At 38.9% G+C, this 16,622-nt stretch overlaps 1 protein-coding gene across 1 annotated transcript in view; it reads left to right on the top strand.

The window, feature by feature from the left end:
• Positions 1-13,430, top strand: part of WDR49 (WD repeat domain 49) — a 408,032-nt gene extending 394,602 nt beyond the window's left edge. The window contains exon 18 of the mRNA XM_053711815.1: positions 13,297-13,430. Within this exon, the coding sequence (XP_053567790.1) occupies positions 13,297-13,430 (134 nt within the window). The remainder of the gene's footprint in view (positions 1-13,296) is intronic.
• The last annotated feature ends 3,192 nt before the right edge of the window (positions 13,431-16,622 follow it).

Raw genomic sequence — 16,622 nt, 5'->3', positions numbered from 1 at the left:
AAGATTGATCCGCGCTGGAAGTCTTCACAATGGAGCCATTCCTCATCGGATGAAGATAGAAGATGCCGCTTGGATCCAGATGGTTGCCGGTCTGGATCGCCTCTTCTTCCCGGATAGGATGAAGACTTTGGAGCCTCTTCTGGACCTCTTCAGCCGCAGGATTATGGATCGCCAGCCCCCGCTTGGGTTGGATGAAGATTTTGGAGCCAGGACCGATCGGTGATACCCGGCGAGGTGAAGATAAGGTAGGAAGATCTTCAGGGGCTTAGTGTTAGGTTTATTTAAGGGGGGTTTGGGTTAGATTAGGGGTATGTGGGTGGTGGGTTGTAATGTTGGGGGGGGTATTGTATGTGTATTTTTTACAGGCAAAAGAGCTGAATTCTTTGGGGCATGCCCCGCAAAGGGCCCTTTTCAGGACTGGTAAGGTAAAAGAGCTTTGAACTTTTTAAATTTAGAATAGGGTAGGGCATTTTTTTTTATTTTGGGGGTCTTTGTTATTTTATTAGGGGGCTTAGAGTAGGTGTAATTAGTTTAAAATTGTTGTAATATTTTTCTAATGTTTGTAAATATTTTATTATTTTTTGTAACTTAGTTCTTTTTTATTTTTTGTACTTTAGTTAGTTTATTTAATTGTAGTTATTTGTAGGTATTGTATTTAATTAATGTATTGATAGTGTAGTGTTAGGTTTAATTGTAGATAATTGTAGGTAGTTTATTTAATTTATTTATTGATAGTGTAGTGTTAGGTTTAATTGTAACTTAGGTTAGGATTTATTTTACAGGTAATTTTGTAATTATTTTAACTATTTTAGCTATTAAATAGTTCTTAACTATTTAATAGCTATTGTACCTGGTTAAAATAAATACAAAGTTACCTGTAAAATAAATATTAATCCTAAAATAGCTATAATATAATTATAATTTATATTGTAGCTATATTAGGGTTTATTTTACAGGTAAGTATTTAGCTTTAAATAGGAATAATTTATTTAATAAGAGTTAATTTATTTCGTTAGATTTAAATTATATTTAACTTAGGGGGGTGTTAGTGTTAGGGTTAGACTTAGCTTTAGGGGTTAATCCATTTATTACAGTAGCAGCGAGATTCGGTCGGCAGATTAGGGGTTAATAATTGAAGTTAGGTGTCGGTGATGTTAGGGAGGGCAGATTAGGGGTTAATACTATTTATTATAGGGTTATTGAGGCGGGAGTGAGGCGGATTAGGGGTTAATAATTTTATTATAATAGCGGTGCGGTCCACTCGGCAGATTAGGGGTTAATAAGTGTAGGCAGGTGGAGGCGACGTTGGGGGCGGCAGATTAGGGGTTAATAAATATAATATAGGGGTCGGCGGTGTTAGGGGCAGCAGATTAGGGGTACATAGCTATAATGTAGGTGGCGGTGGTGTACGGATCGGCAGATTAGGGGTTAATAATAATATGCAGGTGTCAACGATAGCGGGGGCGGCAGAATAGGGGTTAATAAGTGTAAGATTAGGGGTGTTTAGACTCGGGGTACATGTTAGAGTGTTAGGTGCAGACGTAGGAAGTGTTTCCCCATAGAAAACAATGGGGCTGCGTTAAGAGCTGAACAAGGCTTTTTTGCAGGTGTTAGGTTTTTTGTCAGCTCAAACAGCCCCATTTTTTTCTATGGGGATATCGTGCACGAGCACGTTTTTGAAGCTGGCCGCTTCCGTAAGAACCGCTGGTATCTAGAGTTGCAGTGGCGTTAAATTATGCTCTACGCTCCCTTTTTGGAGCCTAACGCACTGAAAACCCAGCCATTCTGTGAACTCTAAATACCAGCGGTATTTAAAAGGTGCGGGGGAAAAAAAGCACGCGTAGCTAACGCACCCCTTTGGCCGCAGAACTCTAAATCTAGGCGTGAGATTGGTTTCATGCACATGCGCTAAATGGTAAGTATGCTCCATGCACAGAGCAGGAACTAATCAGAATCAATGCACATGTACCGGCTATGCAGGATTGATAAAATGTTAAAGAGTCATTATAGTTGAAAACAAAATGACATGATGTAATTCATTAGAGCATGTCATTTTAAGACTAGTTAAATATTATTAACCCCTAATCTGCCGCCCCTAACATTGCTGCAACCTACATTACAGTTATTAACCCCTAATCTGCCTCCCCCAACGTCGCCTCCACTATACTAAAGTTATTAACCCCTAAACCTAAGTTTAACCCTAACACCCCCTAACTTAAATATAATTAAAATAAATCTAAATAAAAATTCCTATCATTGCCTAAATCATTTCTATTTAAAACTAAATACTTACCGATAAAACAAACCCTAAGGCCTAGATTTGGAGTTCGGCGGTAAAAGGGCTGTTAACGCTCCGCAGGCTTTTTTCTGGCCGCACCATAAATTTAACTCTGGTATCGAGAGTTAAAACAAATGCTGCGTTAGGCTCCAAAAAAGGAGCGTAGAGCATTTTTACCGCAAAAGCAACTCTCGATACCAGAGTTGCTTACGGACGCGGCCGGCCTCAAAAACGTGCTCGTGCACGATTCTCCCATAGGAAACAATGGGGCTGTTTGAGCTGAAAAAAAAACTAACACCTGCAAAAAAGCAGCGTTCAGCTCCTAACGCAGCCCCATTGTTTCCTATGGGGAAACACTTCCTACGTCTGCACCTAACACTCTAACATGTACCCCGAGTCTAAACACCCCTAATCTTACACTTATTAACCCCTAATCTGCCGCCCCCGCTATCGCTGACCCCTGCATATTTTTTTTAACCCCTAATCTGCCGCTCCGTAAAACGCCGCCACCTACGTTATCCCTATGTACCCCTAATCTGCTGCCCTAACATCGCCGACCCCTATGTTATATTTATTAACCCCTAATCTGCCCCCCACAACGTCGCCTCCACCTGCCTACACTTATTAACCCCTAATCTGCCGAGCGGACCTGAGCGCTACTATAATAAAGTTATTAACCCCTAATCTGCCTCACTAACCCTATCATAAATAGTATTAACCCCTAATCTGCCCTCCCTAACATCGCCGACACCTACCTTCAATTATTAACCCCTAAACTTCCGATCGGAGCTCACCGCTATTCTAATAAATGGATTAACCCCTAAAGCTAAGTCTAACCCTAACACTAACACCCCCCTAAGTTAAATATAATTTTTATCTAACGAAATAAATTAACTCTTATTAAATAACATATTCCTATTTAAAGCTAAATACTTACCTGTAAAATAAATCCTAATATAGCTACAATATAAATTATAATTATATTATAGCTATTTTAGGATTAATATTTATTTTACAGGCAACTTTGTAATTATTTTAACCAGGTACAATAGCTATTAAATAGTTAAGAACTATTTAATAGTTACCTAGTTAAAATAATAACAAATTTACCTGTAAAATAAATCCTAACCTAAGTTATAATTAAACCTAACACTACCCTATCAATAAAATAATTAAATAAACTACCTACAATTACCTACAATTAACCTAACACTACACTATCAATAAATAAATTAAACACAATTGCTACAAATAAATACAATTAAATAAACTAGCTAAAGTACAAAAAATAAAAAAGAACTAAGTTACAGAAAATAAAAAAATATTTACAAACATAAGAAAAATATTACAACAATTTTAAACTAATTACACCTACTCTAAGCCCCCTAATAAAATAACAAAGCCCCCCAAAATAAAAAATTCCCTACCCTATTCTAAATTAAAAAAGTTACAAGCTCTTTTACCTTACCAGCCCTGAACAGGGCCCTTTGCGGGGCATGCCCCAAGAATTTCAGCTCTTTTGCCTGTAAAAGAATAAATACAATACCCCCCCCCCCAACATTACAACCCACCACCCACATACCCCTAATCTAACCCAAACCCCCCTTAAATAAACCTAACACTAAGCCCCTGAAGATCTTCCTACCTTGTCTTCACCATCCAGGTATCACCGATCCGTCCTGGCTCCAAGATCTTCATCCAACCCAAGCGGGGGTTGGCGATCCATAATCCGGTCCAGAAGAGGCTCCAAAGTCTTCCTCCTATCCGGCAAGAAGAGGACATCCGGACCGGCAAACATCTTCTCCAAGCGGCATCTTCGATCTTCTTCCATCCGGTGCGGAGCGGGTCCATCTTGAAGCAGGCGACGCGGATCCATCCTCTTCTTCCGATGTCTCCCGACTAATGACGGTTCCTTTAAGGGACGTCATCCAAGATGGCGTCCCTCGAATTCCGATTGGCTGATAGGATTCTATCAGCCAATCGGAATTAAGGTAGGAATTTTCTGATTGGCTGATGGAATCAGCCAATCAGAATCAAGTTCAATCCGATTGGCTGATCCAATCAGCCAATCAGATTGAGCTCGCATTCTATTGGCTGTTCCGATCAGCCAATAGAATGCGAGCTCAATCTGATTGGCTGATGGGATCGGCCAATCGGATTGAACTTGATTCTGATTGGCTGATTCCATCAGCCAATCAGAAAATTCCTACCTTAATTCCGATTGGCTGATAGAATCCTATCAGCCAATCGGAATTCGAGGGACGCCATCTTGGATGACGTCCCTTAAAGGAACCGTCATTAGTCGGGAGACATCGGAAGAAGAGGATGGATCCGCGTCGCCTGCTTCAAGATGGACCCGCTCCGCACCGGATGGAAGAAGATCGAAGATGCCGCTTGGAGAAGATGTTTGCCGGTCCGGATGTCCTCTTCTTGCCGGATAGGAGGAAGACTTTGGAGCCTCTTCTGGACCGGATTATGGATCGCCAACCCCCGCTTGGGTTGGATGAAGATCTTGGAGCCAGGACGGATCGGTGATACCTGGATGGTGAAGACAAGGTAGGAAGATCTTCAGGGGCTTAGTGTTAGGTTTATTTAAGGGGGGTTTGGGTTAGATTAGGGGTATGTGGGTGGTGGGTTGTAATGTTGGGGGGGGGGGTATTGTATTTATTCTTTTACAGGCAAAAGAGCTGAAATTCTTGGGGCATGCCCCGCAAAGGGCCCTGTTCAGGGCTGGTAAGGTAAAAGAGCTTGTAACTTTTTTAATTTAGAATAGGGTAGGGAATTTTTTATTTTGGGGGGCTTTGTTATTTTATTAGGGGGCTTAGAGTAGGTGTAATTAGTTTAAAATTGTTGTAATATTTTTCTTATGTTTGTAAATATTTTTTTATTTTCTGTAACTTAGTTCTTTTTTATTTTTTGTACTTTAGCTAGTTTATTTAATTGTATTTATTTGTAGCAATTGTGTTTAATTTATTTATTGATAGTGTAGTGTTAGGTTAATTGTAGGTAATTGTAGGTAGTTTATTTAATTATTTTATTGATAGGGTAGTGTTAGGTTTAATTATAACTTAGGTTAGGATTTATTTTACAGGTAAATTTGTTATTATTTTAACTAGGTAACTATTAAATAGTTCTTAACTATTTAATAGCTATTGTACCTGGTTAAAATAATTACAAAGTTGCCTGTAAAATAAATATTAATCCTAAAATAGCTATAATATAATTATAATTTATATTGTAGCTATATTAGGATTTATTTTACAGGTAAGTATTTAGCTTTAAATAGGAATAATTTATTTAATAAGAGTTAATTAATTTCGTTAGATAAAAATTATATTTAATTTAGGGGGGTGTTAGTGTTAGGGTTAGACTTAGCTTTAGGGGTTAATCCATTTATTAGAATAGCGGTGAGCTCCGATCGGAAGTTTAGGGGTTAATAATTGAAGGTAGGTGTCGGCGATGTTAGGGAGGGCAGATTAGGGGTTAATACTATTTATGATAGGGTTAGTGAGGCGGATTAGGGATTAATAACTTTATTATAGTAGCGCTCAGGTCCGCTCGGCAGATTAGGGGTTAATAAGTGTAGGCAGGTGTCGGCGACGTTGAGGGGGGCAGATTAGGGGTTAATAAATATAATATAGGGGTCGGCGGTGTTAGGGGCAGCAGATTAGGGGTACATAGGGATAACGTAGGTGGCGGCGATTTGCGGTCGGAAGATTAGGGGTTAATTATTGTAAGTAGCTGGCGGCGACGTTGTGGGGGGCAGGTTAGGGGTGAATAAATATAATACAGGGGTCGGCGGGGTTAGGGGCAGCAGATTAGGGGTACATAAGTATAACGTAGGTGGCGGTCGGAAGATTAGGGGTTAAAAATTTTAATCGAGTGGCGGCGGTGTGGGGGGGAGCTCGGTTTAGGGGTACATAGGTAGTTTATGGGTGTTAGTGTACTTTAGGGTACAGTAGTTAAGAGCTTTATAAACCGGCGTTAGCCAGAAAGCTCTTAACTCCTGCTATTTTCAGGCGGCTGGAATCTTGTCGTTAGAGCTCTAACGCTCACTGCAGAAACGACTCTAAATACCAGCGTTAGAAAGATCCCATTGAAAAGATAGGCTACGCAAATGGCGTAGGGGGATCTGCGGTATGGAAAAGTCGCGGCTGAAAAGTGAGCGTTAGACCCTTTAATCACTGACTCCAAATACCAGCGGGCGGCCAAAACCAGCGTTAGGAGCCTCTAACGCTGGTTTTGACGGCTACTGCCGAACTCTAAATCTAGGCCTAAGTTAGCTACAATATAACTAATAGTTACATTGGAGCTATCTTAGGGTCTATTTACTAACTACCTAGCTAAAATAAATTCAAATTTACATGTAAAATAAAACCTAACCTGAGTTACACCAACACCTCACCTTACACTACAATTAAATAAATTACCTAAATTAAATCCAATTACCTAAATTGCAACAAAAAAAACCCCACTAAATTACACAAAATAAAAAAAGACATTATCAGATATTTAAACTAATTACACCTAATCTAATAGCCCTATCAAAATAAAAAAAGCCCCCCAAAATAAAAAAAATCCTAGCCTAAACTAAACTACCAATAGCCCTTAAAAGGGCATTTTGCGGGGCATTGCCCCAAAGAAATCAGCTCTTTTACCTGTAAAAAAAATACAAACACCCCCCAACAGTAAAACCCACGACCCACACAACCAAACTCCCAAATAAAAACCTAACTAAAAAAACCTAAGCTCCCCATTGCCCTGAAAAGCGCATTGGGATGGGCATTGCCCTTAAAAGGGCATTTAGCTCTATTGCTGCCCAAACCCTAACCTAAAAATAAAACCCACTCAATAAACCCTTAAAAAAACCTAACACTAACCCCTGAAGATCCCCTTACAGTTTTGAAAAGCCGGCATCCATCCTCAATGAAGCCGGGAGAAGTCCTCAGCGAAGCGACAAGAAGTGCTCAACGAAGCCGGGAGAAGTCTTCATCCAAGCTGGCAGAAGTGGTCCTCCAGACGGGCAGAAGTCTTCATCCAGGCGGCATCTTCTATCTTCATTCATCCAGCGCGGAGTGGCTCCATCTTCAAGACATCTGGCCCGGAGAATCCTCTTCTTTTGACGTTTTCTTCCCGAATGAATGTTCCTTTAAATTACGTCATCCAAGATGGCGTCCCTTGAATTCTGATTGGCTGATAGAATTCTATCAGCCAATCGGAATTAAAGGTGAAAAAATCCTATTGGCTGATGCAATCAGCCAATAGGATTGAGCTTCAATCCTATTGGCTGATCCAATCAGCCAATAGGATTTAGCTCACATTCTATTGGCTGATTGGAACAGCCAATAGAATGCAAGATCAATCCTATTGGCTGATTGGACCAGCCAATAGGATTGAAGCTCAATCCTATTGGCTGATTGCATCAGCCAATAGGAATTTTTCACCTTTAATTCCGATTGGCTGATAGAATTCTATCAGCCAATCGGAATTCAAGGGACGCCATTTTGGATGACGTCATTTAAAGGAACATTCATTCGGGAAGAAGATGTCGAAAGAAGAGGATGCTCCGCGCCGGATGTCTTGAAGATGGAGCCGCTCCGCGCCGGATGGATGAAGATAGAAGATGCCATCTGGATGAAGACTTCTGCCCGTCTGGAGGACCACTTCTGCTGGCTTGGATGAAGACTTCTCCCAGCTTTGTTGAGGACTTCTTGTCACTTCGCTGAGGACTTCTCCTGGCTTCGTTGAGGATGGATGTCGACTCTTCAAAACTGTAAGTGGATCTTTGGGGTTAGTGTTAGGTTTTTTAAGGGTTTATTGGGTGGGTTTAATTTTTAGGTTAGGGTTTGGGCAGCAATAGAGCTAAATGCCCTTTTAAGGGCAATGCCATCCAAATGCCCTTTTCAGGGCAATGGGGAGCTTAGGTTTTTTTAGTTAGGATTTTAATGGGGGGTTGGTTGTGTGGGTGATGGATTTTACTGTTGGGGGGTTGTTTGTATTTTTTTTTTTACAGGTAAAAGAGCTGATTTCTTTGGGCTTAGTTTAGGCTAGGGTTTTTTATTTTATTTTAGGGGGGCTTTTTATTTTGATAGGGCTATTAGATTAGGTGTAACAAATATCTGATAATTTGTTTTTTATTTTGTGTAATTTAGTGTTTGTTTGTTTTTGTAATTTAGGTAATTGTATTTAAAGGGACAGCCTAGTCAAAATTAAACTTTCATGATTCAGATAGGGCATGCAATTTTGAACAACTTTCCAATTTACTTCTATTATCTAATTTGCTCAATTCTTTAGATATCCTTTGTTGAAGAAATAGCAATGCACATGTGTGAGCCAATCACACAAGGCCTCTAGGTGCAGCAACCAATCAGCAGCTACTGAGCATATCTAGATATGCTTTTCAGCAAGTGATATCAAGAGAATGAAGCAAATTAGATAATAGAAATAAATTAGAAAGTTGTTTAAAATGACATGCTCTTTCTAAATCACGAAAGAAAAAAATTGGTTTTCATGTCCCTTTAATTTATGTAATGTATTTAATTGTTGTGTAATGTTAGGTGTTAGTGTAACTCAGGTTAGGTTTTATTTTACAGGTAAATTTGTATTTATTTTAGCTAGGTAGCTAGTAAATAGTTAATAACTATTTAGTTAAAATAAATACAAACTTGCCTGTAAAATAAAGATAAACCCTAAGCTAGCTACAATGTAACTATTAGTTATATTGTAGCTAATTTAGGATTTATTTTATAGGTAAGTATTTAGTTTTAAATAGGAATTATTTAGGTAATGATAGCAATTTTTATTTAGATTTATTTGAATTATATTTAAGCTAGGAGGGTGTGTTAGGGTTAGGGTTAGACTTAGGTTTAGGTTTTAATACATTTAGTGTAGTGGCGGCGACATTGGGACGGCAGCTTAGGGGTTAATAAATGTAGGTAGGTGGCGGCGATGTTAGGGGCGGCAGATTAAGGGTTAATAATATTTAACTAGTGTTTGCGATGCAGGAGTGCAGCGGTTTAGGGGTTAATATGTTTATTATAGTGGCGGCGAATTTGGGGGCGGCATATTAGGGGTTAATAAGTGTAGGTAGGTTGCGGCGACATTGGGGGCGGGAGATTGGGGGTTAATAAGTATAATGTAGGTGTCGGCGATGTCCGGAGTGGCAGATTAGGGGTTAATAAATATAATGTAGGTGTCGGCGATGTCGGGGCGGCAGATTAGGGGTTAATAAGTGTAAGATTAGGGGTGTTTAGACTCAGGGTTTATGTTAGGGTGTTAGGTGTAAACATAAATTTAGTTTCCCCATAGGAATCAATGGGGCTGCGTTACGGAGCTTTATGTTCCTTTATTGCAGGTGTTTGGCTTTTTTTCAGTCGGCTCTCCCCATTGATGTCTATGGGGAAATCGTGCACGAGCACGTATAACCTGCTCACCGCTGACTTAAGCAGCGCTGGTATTCGAGTGCGGTATGGAGCACAATTTTGCTCTACGCTCACTTCTTGCCTAATAACGCCGGGTTTAGGAAAATCTGTAATACCAGCGCTGTAGGTAAGTGAGCGGTGACAATAACGTGCAAGTTAGCACGGCACCCCTCATAACGCTATCGCACTCTCATAAAGCTACACTGTTTACAGAGTCACAGGCAGTTAACCTCGGGCCTGCCTGGGTGCAAGCCCATAGGGATAATTACAGAAACAGACACTGCAGCACACATAAAAAAAAGTCCAGCACTCACTCACCAGCTCTCAGCTAGGAGTAAAAGCAAAACTGAAAGAGTTAGTTACCGCATTTGGCCAAATGGAACAAGCCCAGGTACCACGTCAAGATCTCTTCCACATACCTGAGTCAGAGTCCCTAATACAGCCACACAACTGCAGCCACGCACACAAATGCAAGCTAATAATCAAACAAAGTGAGAACAAGTCAGGGTTCACAGACTTATGTAATCACCCTGGGCGTAAGCAAAACAAGGAGAAAGGACGGCACATCCAGACCGGACTGGGTACACATCCCTGTCTTAGCTTGGTTGCTTTCGCACTCTCATAAAGCTACACTGTTTACAGAGTCACAGGCAGGTAACATGCCCAGGGTGATTACATAAGTCTGTGAACCCTGACTTGTTCTCAGTTCGTTTGATTATTAGCTTGCATTTGTGTGCGTGGCTGCAGTTGGGTTGCTCTATTAGGGACTCAGGCATGTGGAAGAGACCTTGACATGGTACCTGGGCTTGTCCCATTTGACCAGATGCAGTAATTAACTCTTACAGTTTTGCTTTTAATCCTAGCTGATAGCTTGTGAGCGAGTGCTGGACTTTCTATGTGGAATATAGTCATGTACATATATATTTACAATTTGCTGCCATTACTGCGCTATTTAGCCCCTTCGATGCGCGAGGTTCTCAGCCGTCTCTGACGGCATGAGAACAAGGCTCCCATTGTAGCCTATGGAAGCTGGCTCTCATGAGCACAATGCTTCCCAGCAATGCGAATGCAAGCTAGCATTTGCATTGCTGTCAACTTGCAATTCCAGCACACATTAGCGTGAGCTGGTACTACTCAGTGGAGCGCAAATATCGCTTTTGCGAAAGCGATATTTAATTTGTTAGTTAGTGCTCCACTTGTAATCTGGCCCTATCTATTTTACCTGCTGGAGTATATTAAATTGTTTACAAAAAAATATTGTACCTTTATATCAGCATTTTAAATTGCTGATTTTGCCTGGGGTATCCTTACTGATAATAAAATATTCTATAATAAAGTATAGGCTAATAGAAAAGCTGTGTAAACATAGCCAGCAGAAGAAATTACACTCCCAGTGGTAGTTAAGAGAGATAAGAAATACAATGTTGATGGGTTGTGGTGTCAAAGAACAAAAATGGCTATTTCACATCAAAAACAAACACAAAGGATTATTGTCTCAAACTCTAGGCAAAGTAGTCTGTGATGTAGTACCTACATCAAGAGAAAAAAAAGTGAGTTTATTAATTATGAAAATTGGAAGTTCACACTGAAGACTTTAGAATTTTAACCCTGACACATATTTGTCTCTAATTTGGTCATCAGATAAAAAACTGTAAGACAAATAAAGTTATGCTAACAAAATGACTGTGGCAAACTTGTCTACTCCAGTACCAAATCCAGATTGGTTCCTTTAAATAAGGCCAGTGCTAAGTGGAGTTTAGCTATTGAAAAACAAATGCAGCAAATAGATTGGTTATGTGTTAAACAAATCATATTTGTTTAGTATGTTAATTTACAAGTCTGCAGAAACCTTTGTTTTATGTCCCTTTAAGCACTCACAGCCCTCGCTTATGCTCTGGTCTCCAATTACACCACTGCAAAACATTTATGGCAACCCAATCAGGGTGGAAGCGAAGGAAAATTAAAATGAACGCTATGGGCAATATGATAATTATTTTAGAAGATAAGTAAATCCATGGAACAACATTCTTCCCTGTTTTTTAGTTAATAAAATATGTGATGTTAAACAGATCTGAGACGCAGAGCAATATAGATTTAGGGGCATATTTATCAAGCTTCGAATGGAGCTTGAGGCCCCTTGTTTCGACTCGCCGGAAACAGAAGTTATGAAGCAGCGGTCTAAAGAATGCTGCTCCATAACTTGTCCACCTGCTCTGAGGCGGCGGACAGAAATCGTATACGATTGGGTTGATTGACACCCCCTGCTAGCGGCCGATTGGCCATGAATCGGCAGTGGGCGGCAAAACTGCTGGTGCAATGATAAATGCCGAAAGCATATGCTGTCGCCATTTATCGGTGTGTAGCGATGTGCAGCGGACATGATATGCTACTTCGCATCATGTCCGCTCGCACAGTGATACATATGCCCCTAGTGTATATGTGTAGAAATACATTTGCCCAAAGTGTATATGTGTAGGAGTCAGTAGTTCACTGACAACTGTCACTTGATACAGAGGACAGTAGCGGACCTACTTAATAGAGGTCACTGGTACAACACTTATTTGGGCCTCCACAAACTCAGTAGTAAACAATATTATTATAATTTTAGATAGAGAACACACACTTGTAAAAGGCTCCCCTGCATTAGGATTGTACACATTCTGCACATGCCTATATATAGTCAGGCTGCTTTGGCCCCCGCAAGCACTTTATTATTATTATTATTATTATTATTATTATTATTATCAGGTATTTGTAGAGCACCAACAGATTCTGCAGCGCTATGACATGGTGGTATACAAAATAACATTTACAGGGGTTAAGTGGGTAGAGGGCCCTACCACGAGTTGCACTGCTGTAGTAGCCTCTTATGAAGGTAAACTACAAGCAGCTGGGCTCATAGGCTTACATGCTTTGGGGTTTAAGGGGATAGAAGTGGAGATAGGAGGGTTAGTGTAGGTTGTATGCATCCCTGAATAGTAGAGTCTTCAGCACTTGGACCCTGGTGCCACTGCACCTGCTGCAGTAATGGTAGTTCCGCCTCTGCAGGAGGGGAGGGAAATGGAATGAAATTTTGAAAGTGGACAGACAAAAAAAATACTACTACTTGTTTGAAATTCAGATTAAGTTCTATTGCATAGTCTTTTTATTATATTTTTGTTGATTATACAATTCTATTGTATTTAATGGTTCTTTAACAGCAATTAATAGCATCCCCGCTGGGGAAAAAATCTGGCCATTTGTTATTACCCATTAGAGGTGAACAGAATCTCCACCAATAATTGATAGGTTTCTTGTTTCAAGTGGCTAATCTAACAAATTACATTTGATTATTTTAGTAGAAACCAAAATTGTATGCCAATGAAAAAAAGAGACATGAGCCTGTGTTTCTTACATGGATATTAAAAACAGTTCTTCATTTTGTATTGATTTTGCTCTTTGTCATATTAAAATGTCACCTTGTCTCAGATAAGGGTTTGAGGATCATAAAGCAACGCTGGGACAGTTTAGCAGCACTTGATTCTAATAAAATACTTATTTTTTTGGTTACTTGCCAGTCATATGAATAATGTAAATATGATTTTATCACTGTTGTAGCTCTGAAAGCTGTGTTTGATGAGGGAAGTCTCTTCCCAAGAGAAATTTTGGAACGTGAACGAAAAGCAAAGCAAATGAATGAGAAAACCAAGATAAAAAGAAACAAGAAAACCGCACAACTAAAGGAAAAGTAGATTATTCTTCATTTGTAGATTTCATGATATTCTGTACGTATAGTCAACATGTTCTTGTTACGTTTTGAAGTGTTATAATATATTGGTTCTTAACAATGTTACTGCTAAATGAGAATGCATATTCCTGTTTCGTTTAAAGGGAAAGTCAAGTCCAACAAAAACGTTCATGATTTAAATAGGGAATGTAATTTTAAACAATTTTGAAGTTAGTTACAAGCTAAACCTAGGAGGTTAATTTGCTAATTTCTTAGACCTTGAAGACTGCCTCTAATCTGAATGCATTTTGACCACTAGAGGGCATTAGTTCATATGTTTCATATAGATAACATTGAGCTCATGCATGTGAAGTTACCCTGGAGTGAGCACTGATTGGCAAAAATGCAAGTCTGTCAAAAAAACCTGAAATAAGGGGGCACTTTGCAGAGGCTTAGATACAAGGTAAAAATTGAATTTCTATAACAGTGTTGGATATGCAAAACTGGGGAATGGGTAATAAAGGAATTATCTTTCTTTTTAAACAACAAAAATTCTGGTGTTGACTGTCCCTTTAAGTCATCTTTTCCAGAAAATATTTGAAAGGGACATTGAACACTTTGTAACATAAAATGTTTAATTTTGTGTAATAAAACAACTTTACTGTGTACTTTCATTATTTATTTTGCTCCTTTATCCTGTAATTTCCTGCCATGTTGAAACGTAGGTTTCCCTTAAACAATATCTTCCACTGAGGGCAATTAGGTATACTTTGGGCCAGATTACGAGTGGAGGGCAAAATATCACTTACGTGAGCGCAATATTTGTGCTCCACTCAGTAATACCATTGCACGCAAATGTGCTCTGGTATTACAAGTAAGGGGCAATGTGACTCGTATTACAAGTTGAAAGTAAACGTGAATGGGTGTGCACAATCGCAATTTACGCTAAAATGATTATCGAGTCTTCAAAACTCTGCTTAACTGCTCTATGGGATTGAGATCTGAACTCATTGCTGGCCAGTTCATTACTCTCCAGCACTTTGTCTTAAACCATATCTAGGTGCTTTTTGACGTGTGCTTTGGGTCATTGTCCTGTTGTAAGACCCATGACCTCTGACTGAGACACAACTTTCTGACACTGGGCCCTACATTGCACCACAGAATTCTTTGGTAGTCTTCAGATTTCATAATGCCATGCACACTGTCAATACATCTAGTGCCTGAAGCAGCAAAGCAACCCCAAAACATCAGTGAACATCCACAATGTTTGACTGTAGGAGCTGTATTCTTTTCTTTAAAAGCCTTATTTCTTTTTCTGAAAACAGTAGAATGATGGGCTTTACCAAAAAGTTGTAATTTTGTTTCGTGTGTTCACAGCACATTCTCCTTAAAGGATTTTGGCTTCCTCAGATAAGTTTTGGCAAATTCCAAGCTGGCTTTTTTATGTTTTTGTGTCAGGAGTGGGGTGCTCCTGGGTTTCCTACCATAGCGTCCCTTTTCATTCAGATAGCGATGTATAGTATATAAATTTCTTGACAATGTTGCGCACAGTGGACACAGGAACATTAAGATCTCTGGATCTCTAATCTTGAGATTGTCCATGCCTTTCAACAATTTTTGTTCTCAAATCCTCAGACATTTCTTTACTGCTCTTTCTGTTAGACATGTGCGTTTCGTTTCGTTCCAAATTGAAATTTGGACGAATTCGCCAAATTCGGAGATTAAAATCTATTTGAATTTCCTAATTACCCTAGCAAGGAAACTAAACTAATCTGAATGCATTTGTAATGAATAAATCCAAATAGTTCGGATTTATTTGTTACATTTGAATGGCCATGGACTAATCACAATTCAGTATAAAAATTAAATTTAGTTAGATAGAACAGTGAAATAATTCCGTTTGTGTAACTTGGAACCATCTGAATCAACATAACACATACCGAACTTCCGAATTTACAAATCAAATCCAAAATGAATATATTCGAATTCGAATTGATCCGAAACGAAATTCTAAAAAGTCTGAATCTGTCCAAAACAAACCGAAATGAATTTTTCCGCTGTGCACATGTCTACTTTCTGTTCTCCATGCTCAGTGTAGCACACAGAGACACACAACAGAAAGGTTGAGTCCATTTTTCACCATTTTAACTGGTTGCTGGTGTGATCTCTATATTGTCAGCACCTGTTAATTGATACAGGTGAGTTTAATTACAAATTACAGAAGCATCACAAACTTGAACTACAATTATTTCTTACAATTTTGAGAAGGTGTCAATAATTTTGTCCAGTCTATTGTTGTAGTTTTGCGTGGGATGTGTCAGATTTTGTCTTTTTTCTCTCCACTTTTTTGTGTCATACCAATACAAACAAAAGAAATAAACATGAGAATGCCTAAACATTTGTAATTTCAACAGTTTTCTGGGCGAAGTGGTGCATTATCTGACTAAATAGGAGAGCATGGGTCCCCTTTGCTGTCAATTAGAGGATAACATGTAAAATCATATTTATTCATATTTAATAAAGGTTTTAACTATCTGTTTAACTACTGTAAATCGCTCACATTCCAATGTTCTGCACATATTCCTCTTAGAAGTCAATGGAACAAAAAAAGTGGGCAAAAACCTACCATACTTGAGCGCAAACCAGATTACATATGCGTTAACCTGACATGAAATATGAATATTTCACATTCAAATGTTCTTCACATAGCAGAATATGTTCTATGCATTTCTAAATAGATATTCCTATATATATCTGTATATATCTATACCTATATATAATCATGTATATATATATTTATATGTATAGATATATATTGTACCAAAATGCCATCATATACCAGAATCCTCTTGTGCATTGGTAACAATGTATATGGAGTTTTACTGGGTAAAGGCAAGCAGGGATACTTGCCTAGATGTGCCAATTGCCTGTGCAATAATTTCTATTGATTTATATATATATATATATATATATATATATATATATGTATTTATGAATAAATAGAACATATTCTGTTATGTGAAGAATGTTTGAATGTGAAATATTCATATTTCATGTCCGGTTAGCGCACTTAAGAATATGTGATTGGGTTTTCGCTCAAGTAGGGTGTTAGGTTTTTTGCCCACTTTTTTTGTTCGATTGAATTCTATGACGAATATTTTAACGTGCGTGCAATATTTTAACTTTCGCTTTTTACGTGCGTGAGAGTGAAAACGTT

This window comes from Bombina bombina, chromosome 4, assembly GCF_027579735.1.
Source record: "Bombina bombina isolate aBomBom1 chromosome 4, aBomBom1.pri, whole genome shotgun sequence".
NCBI classification, from domain to species: domain Eukaryota; kingdom Metazoa; phylum Chordata; class Amphibia; order Anura; family Bombinatoridae; genus Bombina; species Bombina bombina.
This window is presented reverse-complemented; position numbering and strand designations above follow the sequence as displayed.